Here is a 23793-nt window from a genome sequence, read left to right on the forward strand (position 1 = left end):
TAGAAAAAAATCTTCAAATCAATGTTTAGAAGTGAGATTGGCCTATAACTAGGGCATAAGGCAGGGTCTTTACCCTCTTTTGGAATGATGGTAATGTGTGCTTCTAGTGATTGTTTGGAGAAACTGGTTCTATTGGTGATCGAATTAAAAGCACGAGTCATAAGGGGAGCCAACCTATCCTTAAAAGCCTTGTAGTAGGCTGTAGAATATCCATCTGGACCAGGGCTTTTACCAGCTGGAGAGGAGGAGATTGCCTGATCCACCTCTTCAACAGAAAAGGGCGTCTCAAGAGTATCATCCTCCTCCTGAAGAAAGCTGAGGGTAATTAAGCGATCGCAAATGGGACGAAATTGCCTCTTGATGAGCAATAATATCCGAGCCCTGATCTCAATTCTTTAGATTATAAAGTTTGGCATAATAAGTTCGAAAGGACTCGGCGATTCGTTTAGTTTCATTATGGGTCTGACCATGCTCGTCTTTTATTGCTTGGATAAATGTGATGGCATGTTGTTCCCGCAATGCCCTAGCCAACATCTTACCCGGTGTATTTCCCCATTGGTAGAAGCGGCTACGGCACTTACGGTAGGATAGCTTTATTTTATCCATGGAGAGTTTATGGAGGGCAGTTCTAGCTTCCTCCAATTTACAGGGGTATTCAATATGGAGCGAAAAGTCTTTTTTTGCGATAATTTCCCAAAAAATTACGTCATTTTCGCTGGTTTTGGTTTTACACTGTATTCAATTTCAAAGACTTCGCAGGTTCAAAAAGTCTTTGGAAAAAACGGAGATAACTTTTCACCACTGAATAGGTGGCGAAAAAAAGTGCAGAATTGGGGTTTAGGGGTGCAGGCTTAAAAAAAAAAAAGCTAGCCTGCACCCCTGGGAATGACATTTTAAAAATAACTGTCAAAAAAAGTTTAAAAAAAAAAAATAGGGACACCCCAAAAAATTTATTTAAAAATTGGGGTGAAAACAAAAAAAAGGGAAAAAAGTGTTTAAAAATAGGGAAATAGGTTCAGGGCTATTCTGCGGCAGGTGCATAGCTGCAGAATTTTTTAAAACTTACTTTAGGGACATAAAAATAGGCGAGAATCCATTTTCATGTACCCCAAATTTGATGGGACCACTTAAAAAAACGAAAAAAATAACGTAAGTGCTCTTCTGCAACACTTCTTCAATGTCGAGGATAAAACACCTGCTGCGGCTATTTCAATCCCCAACTTTCATTTGCAGGCTAAAACAGGGGTACCCATAGTGATCCCCCATGTTTTTACAACTTTAGGGGGGTCCTACAATTTATTCCAGGAAAAATTTGTTTTTTTACGCAGATCCCACTTCGCACCTTCCCGTTTTCGTAGGTTTCATATTGAATACGGGGATAAAGCGGGCACGCGCCTGGTACTTTATCCCAGGAAAATCTCTGATGTGGAGCGAAAAGTCCAGCACGGACTTTTCGCTCCCATATTGAATACCCCTCTTAGAGTAAAAAAGTGGGGACAAGGAAGCTTTATGGGAAGTTTCCAGGGATTTAATCTCAGCTAAAAGGGCATCTCTTTTCTGCGTTTTTTCTGTTTTTTTAATTAGGAACCCAATTTTATGCAAGTGCCTCGTAAAACACATTTATGTGCCTCCCACACTGTTACCTTGGAAATGTCATCTTGATCGTTTTGTTCAATGTAGGATTCTAAAGAACCCTCGATTTGGGATTTGCAATAGGCATCTAGTAAAAAGAGGTCGTTAAAACGCCATGACCAAGGGTTGAGCGGGTGTTGTGGCAGAGAAAGCGTAAGGAAAACTGGAGCGTGGTCAGACCACGTGATGGACCCTATCGAGGTGTTTGATACGAGATGTAAATGTCGGTGACTCAAAAAAAGATCATCGATTCTCGAGTAAGTGGGGTGGGGGCGAGAGAAGAATGTGAAGTCAGGTTCAGCTAGATGAGCGATACGCCAGGTGTCAGCAAGTTGATGGTCGTGAAGGGTGCGTCTCACTCGTCTAAATTCCTTACCTGGCCTATGAGATGTCTTATTAGAAGTGTCACGAAGAGGATCAAGAGGCCAATTTAAATCTCCTACAACTGTTATCCCCTTCAATGCTTGGAGTTTGTCAGAATTTGTGGGTTTTTGTTTGTCCACCCACCTCTTGAGGATTGACGGCAAGTTCTCAATAGGATTAAGGTCTGGGGAGTTCCCTGGTCATGGACCCAAAATTTTGATGTGCTGTTCCCCGAGCCACTTGGAGCACCTTGCCATAAAGCAAAAGTGATAACTATCATGCTGGAAAAGGCATTGTTCGTCACCAAACTGTTCTTGGATGAGTGGGAGAGTTTTGGTACCATTCTTTATTCATGGCTGTGTGGCAAAGCAGGGGGGGCACAGTCCTGTTGATAGCTTCGGCTTGGTCCAGACGCCATTATTACTCCGATCTTCAAAGTCTCTCCATAGACGTTCCTTTTCAATTTCCTCTACGAGTAGACCTGTTGTCTCAGGGTCCATGTCTATATCTGGACCTAGCCCATCTGTCTTGAACGGCCTGGCTCTTGCGACATTCCTCCTAACAGCTAGGGGATTTTCCAGCTCTGTGGTCCAGACCTTGCTCAGAGCCCTTAAACTGGCCTCAGCTAGGATTTATCACCGAATATGGCATACATATTTCCAATGGTGTGCGCCGAGAAACTATGACCCTCAAGTTTTTAAGGTGTCTAGAATTCTTGCCTTTGTTCAGGCTGGATTGGATCTAGGCCTCCGCCTAACATCTCTGAAAGTGCAGGTATCTGTTTTGTCCATCTGGTTCCAGCGCAGACTTGCTCCTATACTGTATGTTCACACCCTCCTGCAAGGTGTTCTACGTATACTGCCTCCCTTCGTCCCTCCTGTGGCTCCACGGGATTTGGCAGTGGTGCTCCAAGCGGACAGCTGCGAGGGGGGTGTGTGTGTGTGTGTTAGGTTTTAGGGCTCCTGGGGGGACTTAGAGTTAGGCTAGGGGAAGGGGCGGTTAGATACACCCCCCCCCCCGGAAGACTTGAGTTTAGGCTGTGGGGAAGGGGGGGTAGGTTTAGGCACCAGGGGGAGGTTAGGATTAGACACCCTTAAGGGAGGGTTAGGGTAGGGTTAGGGGTACTTGCCAAAATTAGCTGTCGTAATCTTCACCCCTGCCGGGCTTCCGCTGTCTGGATGCTCCGGGCAGGCGGTATTGTATACTGATTACCTTCTGATGAATTTCCTTTCTGATCAGCTAGTAGAGCACATGTAAGTGGCTTGGAAACGTCTAAGACACGTTCCCAGCCTGAAAGACGCCTGGCTTATGCCCATCCCTTTCCTGAGGAACATTGTACCAAATGGGAATCATCCTCCTTGAGATGGATTCTTACGTGATGCGCTTAATGAAAAGTGCTCCTCTACCTATGCCGTCCATATCTTCCTTACAAGATGCTGCGGATAGGAAGGTGGAGGTTGGTTTAAAGTCAATGTAGTCTCTTTCAGGGGCAGTCTCCAGGTCAGCCAGGGCCATCTCCTGAGTGGCCAAGGCTATAGAGTTTTGGGCAGACTCCCTAGAGGAGTCTCTCCCTTTTTTTTTTTCCTTCAGATGCTACCAATTTTGCCTTGAATAGAGCTATTGGTGGTGGCTGTGAGTCTATCAATGTGTGTAGGATTTTTTTACACGCTGCTGCAGTTATAGCTAATGATAGACGTTTTCCTCCCGCCGAGGTACGAATATGATCAGGAAGAACCCCAAATATAGCCCATTCAGGCGTCTGTGGAACAAAATGAATCAAATTATTAGTAGCATATGTTCGTACCTGTATCCAGAACCCTCATATTATAGGGCAAGACCAAATAGTGAAAGATATCAGCTACAGGAGACCCACATTTATAACCGTTTCACGTCTGTGATATTCCCATCAAAAAGCTTTTGTGAGGTGAGATATAGGATCTATGTAGAATATTCAGGAACATGGTAGTGTAGGATGAGTAGGGCATTAGCATACAGACTTTATCGTAGGATTAATTTAGGTCTTCGACCTGTAGGACTGGAATCTGGGACACCCACTTACCACAGTTCGCCATAGAATTGTCAGATATGAAGACTGAGCGCAAGAGATCATAAATTTGAGAGACAGCTTTTGTATCTAGCGTGTGTGAGCGTAAGAAATTGTCTAAGGAATTATCCCAATCTAGAGCAGAAAAACTACTGTTACCTCAACATAATGTTTTGCTTGCCAAAATACAAGTGGATGTCTTGTCAGTACTGGAAATTTGTCCCTGGCTTCCTGAAATGTGAGCGGTCTCCCCTCTTCTCTTTGTGTCAACTAACGAAACTGGATCAGAACCTTTATATACCCCTGCCTATACCTTCTAAATATCCTTCCTATAAACCTCTAAGAATAACGCTAATTTGCATACGCAGTCTGACCGCAAATAAAGACAGGAGTGGAATCTGTGGTTCCAACGCACAGGTATTATTCAGGTAAAAGTACAGTCAGTTTACACACAATTGATACATACACAATTTAGGCGTAAAAGGAAATATTACAGACCCAAGTACAGTATACATACGCTGCGCCTCCCGACCCAGAGATAGACCTCAGACTAGAGACCCTCAGTTCATACAACCTTCAGCATGGACTTAAAAACCAGTATTCGGGCACATGTATTTATCCCCCCCAGACTAAAACAGGACAAAGGGGAAATTTCCTGCTGATGTCATTGGTTCCCAGAGGAGAAGCATATGTTACAGCATATTTAGCAGGCTGGTTCAAATAGACTCCCCCTGCCTCTAACAGCAGGGGAATCTTTCTAATAACGCTTCCTGTAACATTCCAACAGCTAAACATTTTGTTGCTTGTAAGTTCTGTGATCCATAACTTGAGTTTGCATGATGCAATCTCTCCACCGATAACACCGGGATGCTGTAAAAAGCGTACGCATCAGAACAAGACCAAACACAATTTGCTTATCATGTACAATACCTTAGTTATCAAAAACCTTTATTTTTCAGCATTTAAACTAACTTAACCAATTTGGATCATACATTTTGATGCTTATGGAACCTTGTGTGAATATGAAATGTGTGAATATTCGCGCTTTGATATAAAGAATATTTAATGTGTGTATGCAGATGAGTGCATTTGTCTCTAACATTTTAGCATGCTGGGCCAGATAGTTCTACATGTCCTGTCAGCAGGCCCTCCCACCTTTCCTGTGTCATTGCAGGAAGCTTGCTTATTTATTCTAGCCAGACCACCCGTAGTGAACAAACACTATGCAGGAAGCTTATCTACACAAGCCAGTTGTCACCTGGCCACTTGCTTACTGCAAAGCCATTTCTGGAATATATCCCTTATAATACGTAAAGTAATGAAATAGGCTTTTAGTGAATCGCCATAACATATGATAATGGTCACAGATGCATTCGCATGATGCTAATGGTATTATCGCCACATGTACTAAAATGTGAGTTTATCTAAAATGGCGCTTAGGCGGCCATTTTGCAAAATGGCGTCTTGCGGCCAGTCGCAAGATGGTGTCGCTGCGATTCAATTTTAAACTAATCTTGTCTCAGCCAATAATCCAGCTTCGACACAACTTCAATATTCTCAATTTTTAGTGTTCACCATAATGTGAATGGGTATGAAGCATCATCTCCCCGCTGGAAATCTGGATTTGCATGGCAGGGAAGATATATAGTGTATTATGAGCGTTTAAAGTGAATTTGTGTCAAACAATGTGCCAGGTTTTTCTAGTAAACCAAAGCAAGGGGTTCTCTTTTGATCTCCTGCGGGATTTCCTGATATTGGATGTGTAAGAAACTAATAAGACAATCTGTATCCAAAAATTCCTCTTCAAGCGAGGTGCTGGCATACAAGTCACGTTGAGACACCGTCATTAACATACATAAGATGCTGCGCATAAGAATACACTTGCACATTGGGGAAGTTGATACCTCCTTGAATTCTAAGCTGCTGCAGTTTATGTAGGCCAATAAGAGGCCTTTTCCCATTCCACACAAATTTTCTGAAAACATAATTTAAGTTGTTGAGCATCTTTGTTGGAAATTAAGAATGGCAGAACTTGTATGGGATACATAATTTTTGGAAAAGAAACCATCTTAATTAGATTTGCTCTACCTGTATATGAGAGTATTAACTTCTTCCACCTCTCCAATTCCAAAGAGATGGACCTAATGACAGCAGTAAAGTTTAAATCGTAAATTAGATGTGGGTTGTTGAAACCTGCACCCCCAGATAAGTGATCTGACTGTTCGCCCAAATAATTGGGATATCGAATATAAACGAAGTACGGGCCGATGGGCGACCCAGTCGTAACGCCACTGATTTACTAATATTTACTTTAAATCCTGATCTTTCACCAAAATCAGATAAAACATCAAAAATATGGTTTATGGATTGTGAGGGATTCGACACAAATAACAAAACATCATCGGGAAAAGCCGTAGTTTTCCACCTATTCGAATACCCTGAAAGGAGTTGCTAGATTGTAATATTCTGAGCAACTTATCCAGAGTGATATTGAATCTGGTCTGGTACCCCTAAACATGGTGATGGTGGAACTACAGCTGCCATTAATCAGTAAAGAGGTGTGAGGGTCAGTATAAAGAAATTTGACACAGTTTATAAATAAGGGTGGAAACTGCCGCCTTTGTAACACTTTAAACAAATGCGGCCATAATACAGTATCAAACACTTTCTTGGTATCTAAGCTGACTAGGAAATTGTCAGGTTTATCTGCACCGTGAGAAGCCACAACAGCCGCCACTGCTGTCCTAATTCCCTTCACTATTTGTTTGCCCCTGATAAATCCCAATTGATGGTCTGTCAATATTTGTGGCATCAACAACTGCAGTCTTACCAGACATTATTTTAGCCATTATTTTGATGTCTGTATTTAATAAGGTAAGTCCTGAAAAATAAGGATTTTTGACCCATCAATTTCCAAGTTCTGCGCCCTACGGTACGCTCAGGACTTCATCCTTCATACAGTAGTCCAAAAATACTGGCCTAGGTCTTGTAGCAGAATTATGTTTCTCAGGATCAATATGATGGGCTCTTTCTATGTTCGGCAATGAGAAGTCAGTTGAAACCTGTAATTTACTATATAGTGCATTAGTAAGAAAATCACTAAGCTGAGGCCTCCTAACGGGTTCGGGAATGCCTATAAAACGCAAATGGTTCCTCCTATGTTGATTCTCCAAATCGTCAACCTTCATTTGGAGAGACTGTAAAGAAGATTCCTGTGCATCTGCCAAATTTTGGAGACTAATCATACGATCCTCCTGAGTCACTAGGTCTGTTCTAAAACAGTGATGCGGGTTGTGTTGGTTTCAATTTTTGCCACTGTGGCCTCAAATGTGGACTGCAGGGCCTCTAATTTTTTATCAAACATAGGCATTATGATTTGATATTTCCTGAGCCGTCTCTGAGGCTGATGGTGGTTTAGTGGAAATATCAGGAGAAGAAGGTGCGCTTTATGAGTTGTCCGCAGATAGGTTAGGCATCGGTGAGGAAGGGGGATTTGATCTGCCCACATTTTGCTTAGCTTTACCCATTTTAGAGGTATTAGCAGAAGTATGCGATTTGTGAGATGATGATCTCTGGCAATATTTATCCGTAACCTAACTCAGAAAAATTCTGGCTTAAATATAGTCTACAGTCTCACCACTCGGCCGCATATATTGATTGGGCTGTTTTGGATGTCAGCGTCTTAACTTCCAGGATTTGGCTGCTGCTGTGTCAGCTCGCCGTTTCTTATGGCTGCGCTCTGGGCGGGCGAATGCTGTCTCTAAGAAAGGATTAGAGTATTTGCTTTGTAATGGTGAAATCTTGTTTGGTCCTGACCTGGACAAGATTGCGGCTAAATCTGCGTGTCTGCTTTCAGCATCTACTTCTTCAGGATCCTGGACCTCGTCCTTTTGGCCCCAGGGGAATCTCCTGGTGAAGGTGTGTAGACACACGGAAACGCGTTGAGCAAATACAGCTGGACTTGTGGCATCTGACTTTCCAAGCCATAATCTTTTCACCCTGAGCAGACCAAACATCCAGACCTTATACGGTTCACCACCCTCTCCAATAGAGGGATTCCGGTCACCACACAAACCGGCATGAAGCCCTTATCGGGAACCACGTCTATCCACTGTGACTGCAAAGCACCTGCTCCCAAGTGAGTGTATAGCCAAGCTGGCCGGTGGCTCCGTCAGCAGCTACACAATACCTGACACTGAACAGAGCAACACCACTGAGAGATCCCGTGTTGAAAAGGAGAAAGTCCTCTATTTACTAACGGGCACATGAAGGTATATGCTGCAGCCACTGGGATATATACACAGCAATATACGTGGAATTTTGACTTTTTTGATCTGCAGATCACAGACTGACCTACCAGCCAGGAATCGGGTGAGCTTACTGCATGTTGCAGAAACTTAGCAACAATATACCAAACTGTTGCACATTTTTAAACAAATTGCTACAGATACAGCATATCCAAATATAAGAGGAACACTTGTTTTTCACCTGATACTAACCTAATCAGGAAAATTGACTACACCCATTAAATCTTTTTCCTTTTTTTTCCGATATTAACTATATGATATATATATATATATATATATATATAGTTATATATATATATATATATATATATATATATATATATATAGTCTGTATTTTTACAGTAGGAACAAATATATGTTCCATACAGGTATTATATATTTGTATGAGATTGTTTGATTAAAATATTTTTACATTATATACTCAAGTATGATTTATAATATACATATCAAGTGTGATTAATTGAGCGCAGCCAATTTTGTTTCTATCAGGTTTTGAAGTAATTGCACAATTTCTTCTTTTTGGCAGCAGCCTTTCTTTACACTTCAGATCATTTAGGAAGCGCTATTTTCTACAGTTTTTTCCTTTGGGCGTGGTCTTTAGCCAGGTCTGTAGAAGGGCTCACAAGGGTTATGTCAGCCCAGGTTCCTCCCGTGGCATCGTCCTCTAGTGTCCCTTCTAGGAGACTAATACCGAATCCCCTTATGTGGGATGATGCGGAAGAAGACGACATGCCTGATACAGGACCATATAGAGGAACAGGCACCAGAGGAAGCAGAGCCTGTATCTCAGGGTGTAGAGGCGCTGATTGCACCTATACACCAGGTGTTACATGTTGAGGACGTGGAACCTGTGGAAGTTAAGCCGTCTATCTTTAATAAGAAACGAAGACTAGCAGCATCCTTTCCAGTGTCTGAGTAATTGGATGAGATCCTTACCTCAGTGTGGAAACACCCAGATAAAGTTTCAGATCTCACGTAAACTTTTATCCTACTATCCCTTTCCTGCAGAGAGCAGGAAATTATGCGAAACACCTCCTTCAGTCGACCCTTCAGTTTCACGTCTGTCTGAAAAGACTGTGTTCCCTGTTCCAGGAGCAGTTTCTTTAAAGGAGTCTTCTGAAAGGAAGTTAGAAACGACCTTAAAGTCTATGTACACTCTGGCGGGGGTGTCCCTTCAACCCGCATTAGTCAGCTGTTGGGTCAACAAGGCGGTGGATGCATGGGCTACGCATCTTGCTGAGGGCCTTAAGACTGGTGTTCCGGCGGAGGATCTGGTTCCTCTAGCAGAACAGATTGCTTATTTTCTTGGAGAGGCTTCAAAAGATATTTGTAGTCTTTCCTCTAGATCCTCTGCTTTGGCTGTCTCAGCCCGCAGAGCTTTTTGGCTGAGAGAATGGCAGGCGGATGCGGAATCTATAAGAGCCGTGGAAGCGCTTCCATTCACAGGGGAAGCTCTGTTTGGAACGTAACTGGATAAGTGGATATCTCAAGCCACAGGTGGTAAATCCACTTATCTCCCATCTGCTGCTGTTCGTCCTACGAAACCCTTTGCTGGACCATCCTTTCGTATCCCAGGGAGATTCCGGGGTCGTGGCAGAGGAACTCCCGCAATCTCCCGTGGTTCCAGAGGTAGGGGTAGAGCCACTGCATCCTCCTCCCAGCAGGATAAGTCTTCAGTTAAGCCTCCGGCATGACGGTCCTGGGGACCCCAGGGTGGGAGCTCGCCTTCGCAATTTCAAAGAAGTTTGGATCAAGTCTTGCCAGGACACTTGGGTCCGGGACATCATTATTCAGGGGTTGAAGTTGGATTTTCAGATCCAAGCTCCTCGTTTTTTCACAACCAGTTTGCCGGCATCAGCGGACAAACTGGTTGTAATACAGGAAGCAGTAGAAAAGCTACAGTCTTCTTGAGTAATAATGCATGTCCCTATCCATCAGTCTGTCATTGCAGGGCTCGAGAGGGACGAGTGTCTTGTATCCTTGGACATAAAGGATGCCCATCTCCACATTCCCATTTGGCCTCCTCATCAGGCATTCCTTCGGTTCGCAGTGCGGCCTCTCATTTTCAATTTCAGGCCTTTTACCTTTCGGTGTTTCTTCAACACCAAGAGTATTCACGAAGGTTATGGCAGTAATGATGGCCCTTCTTCGGATTCAAGGGGTTACTATCGTCCCGTACTTGGACGACCTGCTTCTCAAGGCTCCGTCAGTCACTCAATTACTGCAGGACATCCGGTTGGATCCTGAATTACCAAAAATCTCATCTATAGCCTACTCAGCATCTGCCGTTCCTAGGGATGATTTTGGACACTGTTGAGCAGAAAGTATTACTTCCGCAGGAAAAGGTCACTTCCATCCAACACATGGTGTGATTGATACTGCGTCATTGCAGGGTGTCAGTACATCTGTGTATTCGCCTTCTTGGGAAGATGGTTGCGACTTTTGAGTCCATTCAATATGTGAGGTTCCATGCCTGTCCATTCCAACTGGACCTCCTCTCTGTGGCCAGGGTCCCACCTTTTTCTTCTCCAGCAAGTTCAACTGTCCACTAGGACTCGAACATCTCTCCTTTGGTGGCTGAACTCCTCTCACCTATTGGCAGGCAAGCGGTTTACAGTGTAAGAATGGATTCTCCTCACCACAGACGCCAGTCTGAGAGGCTGGGGGCAGTGACTCTGAAGACACTTTCAGGGCCGCTAGACTGCCCATAAACTTTCTGGAGCTAAGGGCTGTGTTCTATGCTCTTCAGGTAGCACATCCTCTGTTGAAGGGCCGTGCTATCAGAGTGCAGTCCGACAACGCCACGACTGTGGCGTACATCAACAGATAAGTTGGCACCAAGAGTCGGTCTGCCATGAGGGAGGTAAAGCCACATTCTTCTCTGGGCAGAGGAATTTGCTGTAGCGATATCAGCAATTTTCATCCCAGGGGTAGAAAATTGGGAGGCCGACTACCTCAGTCGACAGGACATTCATCCGGGAGAATGGATGCTCAATCCACAGGTCTTTCAACAACTGATTCAGCGTTAGGGTCTTCCTTGGGTAGATCTCATGGCGTCGAGGTTGAACCATCAACTGCCACTTTTCTGCTCACGGACAAGAGATCCACAGGTGGTGGCAGTGGATGCTCGAACAGCTCCTTAGCTGTTTGTTTACCTGTTTCCACCACTCCCACTTCTTCCTGGCAGCGGTGTTTCCCTGACCCAGCTCTGTCGGGCGGCCACTTGGTCAGGCTGGCATACTTTTGCAAAGTTTTACAGTTTTGACACGTTTGCGGCATCTGCTTCACAGTATGGCCGTGCTGTTTTGCAGTGTTCTCAGTGCTCTCCTGCCCGGGATGTGAGCTCTGGGACGTCCCCACTGTACTGAGACTCCAGTGTCCCCTAGTGTATAAAGGAGAAAACAGGATTTTGGTACTTTCCGATAAATCCCTTTCTCCGATTCCACAGGGGACACTGGACGCCCACCCGGCTCTGTTCCACCTGCATTGGTTATTGTTGTTCCTGGTTTGGACAGTCGTTTTTCTTCAAGGTCTGCTTGATTTGTTTGCATATTTGCTTGTTTGTTTATGTATGTTCTAGCGTCTCTTCTCTATTATTCTATTTCCTGCTCTCTTCGGGCACATTTTCTTAAGACTGACCTGTAGGGGGGGTATAGAGGGGGAGGAGCTAGCTAGTATTCAGATTTATTAAAGTGCCAGCTTCCGGTTATTCCACATCTGTACCCCACTGTACTGTGAGACTCCAGTGACCCCTGTGGAATCGGAGAAAGGGATGTATCGGTAAGTACCAAAATCCTGTTTTCGGCCTTGGTGAATGCATATTTTGGAAGAGGAACAAATAGTTTATACTATGGGTGTGTTTGTGATATGTAACTGGCAAGAACCATGCCAAAAAGAGGCAAGAGTTTTACCTGCACTACCTGATGTAATCTGAGTTTTACATACAGGGAGACCACTTGTGGGCACTAAACTGACACAAAACCCAGTGTAAAAAAAAAAAAAGTCTGGGAATGGTATTTTCTGACTGGGAAACTCAAATGTAACTGAATGAAATGCAAAAAAATCTTCAGCCCTGTGACCAGTTGCAAATTGCTCTTTCTGTTGTCCTTGAGAAGACTTGTAATTAACATATTTATTGCCAGCAATTCCAGAATATATTCTATGCTGTGCATGCATTGTACAACCAGTTTATCCCCTGCAGAACAATGGGTATTGTCTTTAAGATGACTGTCTTCACTCCTGAATGGCTGGAATGTGTCTGACAGGACCTGTGTCCAGTATTGTGTCCTTTCCTCATATCTGCTGACCTTAACCTGAGAATGGAGCCTCTTGTCATCCCTCTGTAGACATTCTGCTTTTCTATTGTTAATCTCTAAAATGGCTCCTGTATCCTCAATCCAAAATTCACTAACCTCCCTTTATTATTATTTCTTAGTACTTGAAAAGAGCTACTGAAGTGCTTAGGGTATAAGATGTTTGAAAACAAGACCCAGGGGTGTATGGGCATGTCCATTAGTGTTGGGTAAACCTTTACCGGTTTTCAAGTTGAACATTACTGATCTTGAATTAAATAACTTGGAGTTTCCAGCTGGGAAACCTTTTTTCTAGATACGTTCCGAATCGGTAAGGAACAAGTTAACCTCTTTCATTCAGGGATTGCTTTACAGGTTCTGGCGTAGCTCTGTGCACCAGTATAATGCGGCTGGCAGGGTCCAAAGTTGGCATTAGCAGGATCAAACACTACTATACCTATGGCCACTTTTTGCCTGGAAATGTTAAGAACAGAATATTCTGGGCAGATAGGATAAAGGAAATAAGACCGTGCAAAGTTTTCGCACATAACTGCTTATCGCGCTATCCAATTCCAGAAGTGTTCGCATGTGCGAAAACTCGTAGGCAGAAACCGGTGAAAAGTTTTGACCATCTCAGAGCAGATTAAAAAATTAGCAAAATTCCTATTTTTGGTTAAAACTGTGGGGACTTGGTTCAGAACCAAATTTCTTTTTCCCACACTTTTAATACACTTCTATATTGATTTCCTATGTCAGGCTTTTTATGGGGTACAGACTGATTTCCCCAAACTGTGCAGTACTTTTCACTGGTTTCACTATGCGCAATAATCGCACATATGCCTGTTTTGTAATTGGATAGGACGACAAACGGGAGAGCACATTGCGAAAAGACATGGAAAAATCGCACCAAAACTGCCGACTAGGACGAAAACCTCTCCAGCGATAAGTCTTAGTTTTTTCACGGCTATTTGAATCCGGCCCATAATCTTTGTACCGCTTCTATCATTACACATGGGACTTTCTACTGACTTTGTTTCCAAACCATACAGAGTTTGGCTTTTATTTCCTGAATAAAAAAAGTTACAGAATTTGGTTACTTTGCACAGTAATTTAATTTTTATAAATGTTCCCCAATGTTGCTCCAAAATGGATTGGAGGGTGGTTGTGGCCAGTCCGCCTGTCCCCAAGTGTGTGATTGACTAGAACAAATGGCGTCCGATTGCTAAGTGTGTCAAAACAGTACAATGAAATAATTGGAGCCCAGCTGTGACATAAGAACATTGTGTGTAATGCTCTTCTATGTGACCCTAGTGGTTTATACATAACATGTAACCCCCTATTAGGAAGAACATACCACAATGTAATACCTGGGCTGAATAAAATCCAGTAGTGTAGCCTATGAGCCTAAAATTACTTTTGCTGCATACTTTTTAGGAATCCATCCTGTTGATCACTAGATGTTTTACTTCCCTGGCTCCTTTTTAAAAGTTGCTGCCGACTCCCTGATTTCATAGACTGTCTCCTGAATATTTTTTTTTTTTTTTTCAGCCAAGAACAATAATCATGAATATTATTAACTCTTGGTTCTGAAATTACTAGTTGGACTCTGGTCAGGAGGTTGGCAGATTTTTTTTTTTTTCTGCACATGAACTGGTTGAAAGGTTTTGCTTCCCCTCATCAGACTATTAGAACTGTGTGTAAATATTTACCTTGGTCATTTGCAGTTGGGGAGAGGAATGTGTGAGACATAGTGTCCCGAATCAGCTCATTAGAACACAAAGGGGCTTTTCAGGCATTGCCCAGACTTTCCCTGACCCTCAGAGAGGAGCGTCTCTTGTTACTGGTGGTCTGAGCATCTGTGTCCTCTGCCCTCCTCATTTAGAGCTGTGACAAGTGTAATATACTGTGTACATTAAACAATTCATGGGTTTGTCAGCTGTAATAAACCACTTTTATGTAGGGTCCTTCAGTTTGATGAGGATTATTTTTACTTGTGTCAAGAAAATTCCTGGGTTGATATTAAACACAAGATAAGGATCAAGCATCTTTTGTATATATTAAGGGAACTGATCAACACTACGGAGTCTATGTATTAATAATTGCGGGAACTCCTGCAATTATTGTATCCGTTTCATGGTGGTTAATTTCATTTTTAACTAGCTGTAGCCAGCGGCTACGCCCACGATTAAATCACTTCTACCATTTTTTTTGTGGCCCATGTGACCAGTAGCGCTATACAGACTGGTGGCAGCAGTGCCTTCACCCACCACTCACACCAATATCACTGTGTGCCCTGTGCACAGACTGCTATGTAGCCTATCCTGATCAAATTAACGCGGACCTAAAGCACTTCTCCGGCCGCGTGCATTGGTGCCACACTATCTCTTGCGCCGATGTCAACCATATTTAATTCATTTGTGTCCCAAATTAAAGGGATGATGTAGCAAGCATACATATATGGCTCCAGGTATGAGCTTATTTGTGATGAATATTATGTAATTTGGGTTAAATAACTCTTCACTATCCTAGCATTCTAACACTGTTTTCTGTTCTATTTTAGAAAAAAGCCAAAGGCCAGGAACTATTTGATCAGATCATGTATCATCTAGACCTGATTGAAAAGGACTATTTTGGGTTACAATTTATGGATTCTGCTCAAGTGCCTGTAAGTTCTATGTTGCCGTTATTCTATACCATTCCTATTCACCAAATTCTTTTACTTTCCATGCTGCACCTTTTTGAGTGATCAATGTTAAATTGGCACCTGTTGTGTAGCACATTAATAAGATCCTGTTATTCCTGCTCAGGGGCCAAATATTTGCAATTGTGGATTAATTAGTAGGTGTCCTTTTTTAAAGTTCAGTTTGTCAGATTTGTATAACTTGAATAAAGTTTTTAAATATTTAGTTTATGGTTATCATTGTGTTTAAAACTCATTAATAACTCATTAATATATTATCGCAGTGGCTGACTCAATTTTGCGGTCTATGATTGACTCATTGCTCCTCAGAGCTCATGGGGTTAATCTCTGCCTTCTTGTGTCCCAGCTGTAGGGAGCAATGAATGCGGGTGGGGGAGGTAATGGGTCAGGGGGAAAGCTGTGTTTTGCTTCATCTGGGAGCCTGTTTTCTTTCATCTCCTCCACATTCCTGGGCTGGAAATGGAGCAGCTCTGAGACAGGCACAGATAGGTTGCGGACACACCTCCCACCAGAGCCTCTAATAGGGGGCATTCTCTGCCTGTGTTGTGGTCACACTGACAAGTTGTCCATTAGAGAAGCCAGGCTAAATGGCTGTCTCATTCTTAGCTAAAAAGGATTTTTTACAATTAGTAGGCTATGATTGTTTTACTTTAGTTTTAGCTAATTATATGTAAAGTTGTGTTTCCATGTTAAGACTGAGCATTGCATTAATTTCATGCTCAAGAAACGATCAGCAAAATCTTATCCAGCCCTGTTTTTTTACAGGTCACTTATTTATACCATTCTGTTCATTTTCTATATAACTGAGGACTTGGTGCTGGCATTTGCTGCACTGCAATGTTTAATTGGACTGTATGTAGGAAGTAGTAGGAGGCTGAGTCCTCATTCAGTTGCTTGTTTAGATAATGTTATTCTAGTTTTACAAGTGTGCAAACCAACATTTTTTTATTTGATTACCTCAGGGACCCCTAACTGTGCATGTTTTACAGATCTCAGTATCACAACTGAAATATTTAGCTCCACCCGTGCATTTTTTAAAATGTGCCAGCCAGTAATGACGACTGCACCAACTAGGAAATCTGTAAACATGCACTGCTAGGGGTCCTTGAGGACTGGAATTGGGAAACTGGATTAGGAGATGCTATGTTTTTGTCCTCTGGTCTGAGATATTAAATGATAGAGATAAGCAATCTAAGTGAAGGCAATCAGCATTTAATTCTAAGAATGACCACCAGGATGCACTACTGTTGTTTTATAATATGTACGTACAGATTATTGTCTTACTCTTAAACTATCTTTTTAGCACTGGCTTGATCATACCAAGAGTATCAAAAAACAAGTGAAGAGTAAGTACTAAAACCTCCTGTGATGATAATATATTGTGCACTTTGTAAGTACACTGAAGCGAAGACATTGAACTTGACATAATCCTGCTGGTTCCATATGTCACTGGTTAAAGAAAATGATTTATGCCCCTTCTGGTGCGTCCACTAACCTTACATTACATGCTCTGCAGTTCCACTGAGGACCAGGGGTGTTTAATAAATCATGCTACAAAGTGTGGCCAATAATGATTTAATTGGGAACGTGGGAGAGTCCCTTCGGATTCCTCATCCCACAAGGTCTGTAATTGCAGAGTGCTGCTAATGTCAGGATTATACAGAGATGTCCCCAAGAAAGGGATGATGATAAAGCCTATCGCCTAGTAGTCTTTTTAAATTCCAGCATCTGACCTCCCAAAATGATTGCGAGGTAGCAAAAGTTAGGTTAAATAGTCTTGTGGGGAAGCAGAATAGAGATCAGATGTAGTTGAAACTGGGATAACAAAATAAATTAGGTATGTGTTACGTATACTGTATTTCTTTCATCCACTAGGGGACACTGGAGGTGGTTACGCTGGAGTATAGAGGCGTGGATAACTGGAGACGGCACTTTAAATAATTTAGAAGTGTGAAGCTCCTCCCCCTCTATGCCCCATCAGCCCTCAGTTTAGAAAATGTGCCTCAAGGAGCTGGTCACTACATGCTGTGCTCCAGCAAATACATTTATTTAATTTTATTTTATTTTAAGACATCTTTTACGCACCTATAGGTACCCTTCGCCACCTATCTAAAAGGTGGGGTCCGGGTACCTGGCACCCTGGTGTTTTAGCAAACACCAGGAAGGAGTGCACAGGGCTCATTACAAGAGCTCCTGACAGCTCCTTACCTCCACAGCAGGTCTTCACAACAAGAAGAGAAGACTCTGCTGACTGCCGAGAGAAGCCTCTCCGGGGACACGCAGTGAGTAACAAGCTGCGCATCCCCCGGCTCCTGCCCCGCGCTGACACAGCAGGCTGTGCGGCTGTGTGCATAGCGCTGCTAGACAGCGCTACAAGGTCCCGATGTCAGCGCTGCCCTGCGCTGTGTTAGAAATACACAGCGCTACACTCTGCTCCCTGCTTCTTCCCTCTCCCCGCTGATACACGCGGGTAGCGGGGAGGGGGGGGGGATGGACATAGCAGCCATATTGGACCCTTAGGGCATGAAGAAGGGGGCGGGGCCTAATTAACACGGGCTCTCTCTCTATATTCGGCAAGTGGCTGTAGATAACAGCGTGGCTGATGTTTATTAACTCTTAACTGCCTACATCTCTCCTTTATACAGGAGAAGTGCAGCAGAACTGAAGGCTGGATTCTTTGGCTCCCCATTACTGGCTACAGCAGCTACAAGTTAAGCAGAGGCTGTGCATAATACACTGGGGGTGCAGGGAATCTGATCTGTGGGAAGGGAGTGGGGTGTGCTCCTCCTCTGTGTCCTAAGCCAGCCTTCTGTTTTTTTTCTTTACCTCTGTATATATTCTGTCCCTCTGTGTGTGGTGACTGTGTGTATCCATGTCAAACAGAACAAAAGCGTCTCAAAAGATGTTTGTTTGTTCTAGGTGTAACAACAAACTATCCAAGCTGCATGCGGCTGGGTCCACGTTATGTGATGCTTGTATAGCAATTGATCCACCTGTGGCTAATACTGCCTCACCTGCGCCTACATGGGCCGTTGACATGGTAGGAGTCATGACGGACTTAACGTCTGAGTTAGCTGAGGCACGCAAGTCTCAGCCTCCCTGGGTTGCTGGGCTAACCAAGTCTCTAGACACCCTGGTACAGGTAATGGTTACAGCTGTGTCCGCTCCCTCCACTTCCTTACAAGGACCGACACAAAAGCGTCCTTTATCGGCTATTCTCCAGTCAGAAGAGTCTGACGAGGAATTCCTCGCTACGGAGGATACTGAGGAAGGGGAATTGGAGGAATCATTACAGGACGATACCCCTCTAGAGTTAGAGTCCACCTCTCCCGGGGTGGAATCTTTAATTTTGGCGGTCAGAAAAATTCTTAACTTACCTGAGGATATTATTCCTGCATCCCAGGAGTGTGAACAACCAAAGAGTTTGGCGGTTTTTCCGTTCTCACTGCATCTTCAACAGCAGCTCTCAGTGGCCTGGAAGCAACCGGATATACGGTTCCAAATTCCACGCCGGTTTCCTTCTAGCTACCCTTTTCCATCATCCATGATGGAGAAGTGGGAAACACCCCCTCCAGTAGATGCGTCCGTCTCCCGTCTTTCTAAAAAAAAACAGCACTCCCAGTATCGGGAGCTACAATACTAAAAGATCCTTCGGATCGTAAATTGGAGACAACGCTAAGATCTATTTATACCGCAGCGGGTGCTCAAGGCCCACCCTTGTTACTGCTTGGGTTAACAAAGCGGTGGTTTGCTGGGCTGACCAGTTGATTACAGGTTTGGACTCTGGTACTTCTACAGCAGAGTTACGCTTACTAGCTGAACACATCCGCGAGTCTGCAGTTTTCCTGGGAGAAGCGTCAAAAGATATCAGTCAGATTAGTGCTCGCATATCTGCTTCTGCTATTTCCGGCCGCAGAGCCCTCTGGTTGCGCACCTGGCATGCGGACGCAGAATCCAAGCATGCGGTGGAGGGTTTACCATTCAATGGCGACATGCTGTTTGGCCCGGAATTAGACAAATGGATATCCCAGGCCACGGGGGGGAATGTCTTCCTCCCTCCCGTCTAATGCATCGGCACCCAGACGATCTTATACTGGGCCTTCCTTTCGTGCGCCACATTCCTTTCGTGGTAGAGCCAGAGGTGCTCCCTCCCAAGCAAGAGGCGGCAGAGGTAGATGTCGCCCACACTCGGTTGCACGTAGACAGGAGCCTAAGCCAGCTGAAAAACAGGTGGCATGACGGTCTTCCGTCCCACCTGGGACCACCTACAGTGGGAGGCCGCCTGCAAAGATTTCAACAAGTTTGGAACCAGACATCTCCAGAGCCGTGGATCCGCAGACTAATTTCCCTGGGGTACCGAATAGATTTTGAGGTCCCCCCTCCACCTCGGTTCTTCACTACAAGTCTGCCCATACCTGCAGACAAGGCCAGGGTTCTACAGGAGGCTATCCAGTCTCTAGTAGTATCTGTGCTAGTCCCAGTTCCAGAACATATCAACGAGGTATGGGGTTTTACTCAAACCTGTTTGTAGTACCCAAACCGGATGGATCGGTCAGGCCCATCTTGAACCTCAAGTCATTGAGCCTGTATCTGAAGATGTATAGGTTCAAAATGGAGTCTCTGCAGTCTGTTATTGCGAGCTTGGAACCAGGAGAGTTCCTATTATCCATGGATATCAAGGATGCTTATCTCCACGTTCCCATTTGGGAACCACACCAAGCCTTTCTGCGTTTTGCCATATTGAAGGATCATTATCAGTTTCGGGCATTGCTGTTCGGGTTCACCTCGGCTCCCCGCATCTTCACCAAACTCATGTCAGTCATGATTGCTCTCCTTCGGTCATAGGGAGTGAACATAATCCCTTATTTGGACGACCTGTTACTCAAGGCGCAGTCAGTATCTCTTCTTACAAGTCATGCCTTACTGACATATCAGACTCTAATCCAACACGGTTGGATAATAAACTTCAAGACATCAAATCCCAATCCGTCCCAGAAGCTCATGTTTCTGGGCATGATCTTAGATACGGTATCAGAGAGGATCTTCCTTCCAGTAGACAAGGCCCGGGATATCCGGTTGTTAGTTCAGCTGGTCCTCAGACCAAAGAGGGTGTCCCTCCTTCTTTGTCTGCGTCTCCTGGGGAAGATGGTAGCGGGCTTCGAGGCAATACAGTTTGGGCTTTTCCACTCCAGGGTGTTTCAGCTTGACCTACTAACACAGGGGTCAGGGTCTCATCTGCTCCTACATCGCTAGATCCGTCTGAGCCCAGCTACCAGAGTGGCCCTTCTCTGGTGGACACATTCCAACAATCTTCTTGCAGGCCGGAGATTCGGAGTGTGCGACTGGATCATCGTAACAACGGATGCCAGCCTTCGAGGATGGGGTGCTGTAGTCCTCGATTATCATTTACAGGGTCGATGGTCCCCTCTAGAACAAAAGTGGCCCATAAATGTGTTGCAACTCAGAGCGATCTACAATGCTCTGATAGAAGCAACAGAGTTTCTAAGAACTCGTCCGGTAAGAGTTCAGTCCGACAACGCGACGGCCGTCGCATACATCAACCGCCAAGGAGGGACTCTGAGTCGCATGGCCATGCGAGAAGTAACTCAGATTCTCAGGTGGGCCGAGAGCCAGTCAGTAATCCTGTCAGCGGTATTCATCCCGGGTGTGGACAACTGGGAAGCAGATTACCTAAACCGACAGGATATCCACCCCGGGGAATGGATGCTTCATCCAGACGTGTTCAACGCGCTGATACGTCGATGGGGATGTCCTCAGGTGGACCTCATGGCGTCACGATTGAATCGTCAGCTCCCGGTATACGTGTCAAGAACTCGAGATCCGCAGGCAGTGGCAGTAGACGCTCTGACAGTTCCATGGAACTACGACTTGGTTTATCTCTTTCCTCCGATTACACTTCTTCCTCGACTGCTAAAAGGGATAAAACACGAGTCGGCCTCTGTCATTCTTGTGGCTCCGAACTAGCCTCGGAGGAGTTGGTTCGCGGACCTTCGGTCCCTATTGTCAGACGATCCGTGGCCCCTTCCTCTGCGCCCGGATCTGCTACAGCAAGGTCCTTTAGTACACCCCAACCTAGCGCAACTGCGTTTAACGGGGTGGCTCTTGAAGCCGATATCCTAAGACGCAGCGGAATCCCAGACTCTGTTATTCCCACCATGCTACGCGCCAGGAAACCATTTTGGGCTGCGCATTATCATCGCATCTGGCGTTCTTATATCTCGTGGTGTTCCAGTCGGGATCTTCCATCTAGGACTTTTCGGTTGTCCCGGTTTCTGCTTTTTCCTCAGACAGGTCTGGATTCTGGCCTTCGGCTTGGAACTTTAAAGGTGCAGGTTTCTGCCCTTTCCATTTTCTTTCAGTGGAAATTGGCCCTCATTCCTGAGGTGCAGACGTTTCTTCAGGGGGTCTTGCGGGTGCAGCCTCCTTTTGTACCTCCGATTGCTCCCTGGGACTTGAACTTAGTGCTTTTGTTTCTTCAGTCGTCCAGGTTTGAACCTTTGGAAGAGGTTGATATTAAGTACTTATCTTGGAAGACTGCCCTTCTCTTGGCTCTAGCTTCGGCTCGTAGAGTTTCGGAATTGGGTGCTCTGTCCCATAAGCCACCTTACCTTGTGTTTCATGCTGATAGGGCCGAACTCCGGACGGTAGCCACCTTCCTTCCCAAGGTAGTGTCGGCTTTTCATATTAATCAGCCTATTGTGGCACCGTCTTTGGTGGAGGACTCCGGTCGTTCTTCTACCTTGGATGTGGTTAGAGCTCTCCGCATCTATGTTGACAGGACTGCTTCCTTCCGTAAGTCTGAGTCACTTTTTGTCCTCCTATGATGCGGTTCGGAGGGGTTGGCCAGCGTCTAAGCAGACTTTGGCACGTTGGATTCGACTGAATATTCATCAGGCTTATGTTGGTGCCGGACGCCGGCCTCCTTCGTCCATTACGGCTCATTCCACACGTTCTGTGGGTGCGTCCTGGGCGGCTGGTAGGGGAGCCTCCACGTCAGTTGTGCCGTGCGGCCACTTGGTCTTCTGTGCACCCGTTTGACAAGTTTTACAAATTTGATACGTTCACGGTTTCGGCATCCCGTTTTGGACGTCTTGTTCTGCAGGCCCCGCAGAGCGCTCCCGCCCATGGGGAAAACTTTGGGACGTCCCCAGCGTAAGCACCTCCAGTGTCCCCTAGTGGATGAAAGAGAAAATGGGATTTTGGTACCTACCGGTAAATCCTTTTCTCTGATTCCACAGGGGACACTGGACGCCCACCTCTGCGCTCTTAGCCTGCCTGTTCGGCTTGTTCCGTATGTTGTATGTTTTGATTGTTGTGTGTTCTCTCCCTTTTTACTGCGCTTGTTCTCCATCTCCTCTCTGTCTTCATTTTCTAAACTGAGGGCTGATGGGGCATAGAGGGGGAGGAGCTTCACACTTCTAAATTATTTAAAGTGCCGGCTCCAGTTATCCACGCCTCTATACCCCAGCGTAAGCACCTCCAGTGTCCCCTGTGGAATCAGAGAAAAGGATTTACCGGTAGGTACCAAAATCCCATTTTCCCCTTTTAAACCAGTGAACTGCAGCCTGTTCTGGGTTTCTTTAAATTAAGTTAAAATCCTTTTTAGTCTGATTTTAATTTTACAGATGATGTTGACTTGTTCATGTTTGGGTCAGTGATTACTTCTTATTAAATTAGATTATTGTGACACTTGATGTTTCTATTGCAGTTGGTCCACCGTACTGTCTCCATCTCCGTGTGAAATTCTACTCCTCTGAACCCAACAACCTGCGTGAAGAGCTCACTCGGTCAGTCTGGGAGGGGGGCTCCGGAGTTGTGCTGCATGCCAGAGCGCATAATCATCGTTCTTAATCTCGCCACTGAAATTAACTTTGTAGTAAAACATGCAGACAGCTTTATATGAAGGTGTTTTAATAGGGGGGGTGGGGGGGGGGGGTTTGTATGTTAGTGTGGACTATGTTTAGTATGGAGAGTATCTCTAGTAATAAAATATAAATACAGAGATATTTGAAGAGAGGGCGGACTGATTTGAATAGTGGAAGCTGTTAATCTTAAACAGAGCTCTAATTCAATACACCTAAACAAAGTACTTGTTAAAAGGTTTTTTTTTTGTTTTTGCAGAAAATGCGTCTACAATGCAATGCGATGCAACTAGGCTGCACTATGGGACTGCTGATTCATTTGAAATGTGACACTTGTATTGCTGTGCGCGTCTGAGTCTGTAGACTGACCCTGGCGTGGAAAACAGCTGTGGCCGCTACATCGTTGCACTTTGTATACTGAACTGTTGCATACAGATAAAGTGTTACATATCAAATTAATCAACAGTGTCCTGGTGCATCCCAGTCGCACCACATCTGCAACGTAGACGCGTTTTTGTGAAATAAAGGTGCCCGGCGCTAGCAGTGTCTCTCATGGGACCTGGAACGTCGA

At 44.7% G+C, this 23793-nt stretch overlaps 1 protein-coding gene across 5 annotated transcripts in view; it reads left to right on the plus strand.

The window, feature by feature from the left end:
* The window catches only part of EPB41L5 (erythrocyte membrane protein band 4.1 like 5), a 157421-nt gene that overhangs the window by 18593 nt on the left and 115035 nt on the right, over positions 1 to 23793 (plus strand). For all 5 annotated transcript variants that reach the window (XM_088473647.1, XM_088473643.1, XM_088473646.1 and 2 more), the window contains exons 3-5: positions 15199 to 15303; positions 16643 to 16685; positions 23069 to 23147. In XM_088473647.1, the coding sequence (XP_088329773.1) occupies positions 15199 to 15303; positions 16643 to 16685; positions 23069 to 23147 (227 nt within the window). The remainder of the gene's footprint in view (positions 1 to 15198; positions 15304 to 16642; positions 16686 to 23068; positions 23148 to 23793) is intronic.

Source organism: Taudactylus pleione, unplaced genomic scaffold (genome assembly GCF_031769625.1).
Source record: "Taudactylus pleione unplaced genomic scaffold, aTauple2 ptg000138l, whole genome shotgun sequence".
Classification (NCBI taxonomy): domain Eukaryota; kingdom Metazoa; phylum Chordata; class Amphibia; order Anura; family Myobatrachidae; genus Taudactylus; species Taudactylus pleione.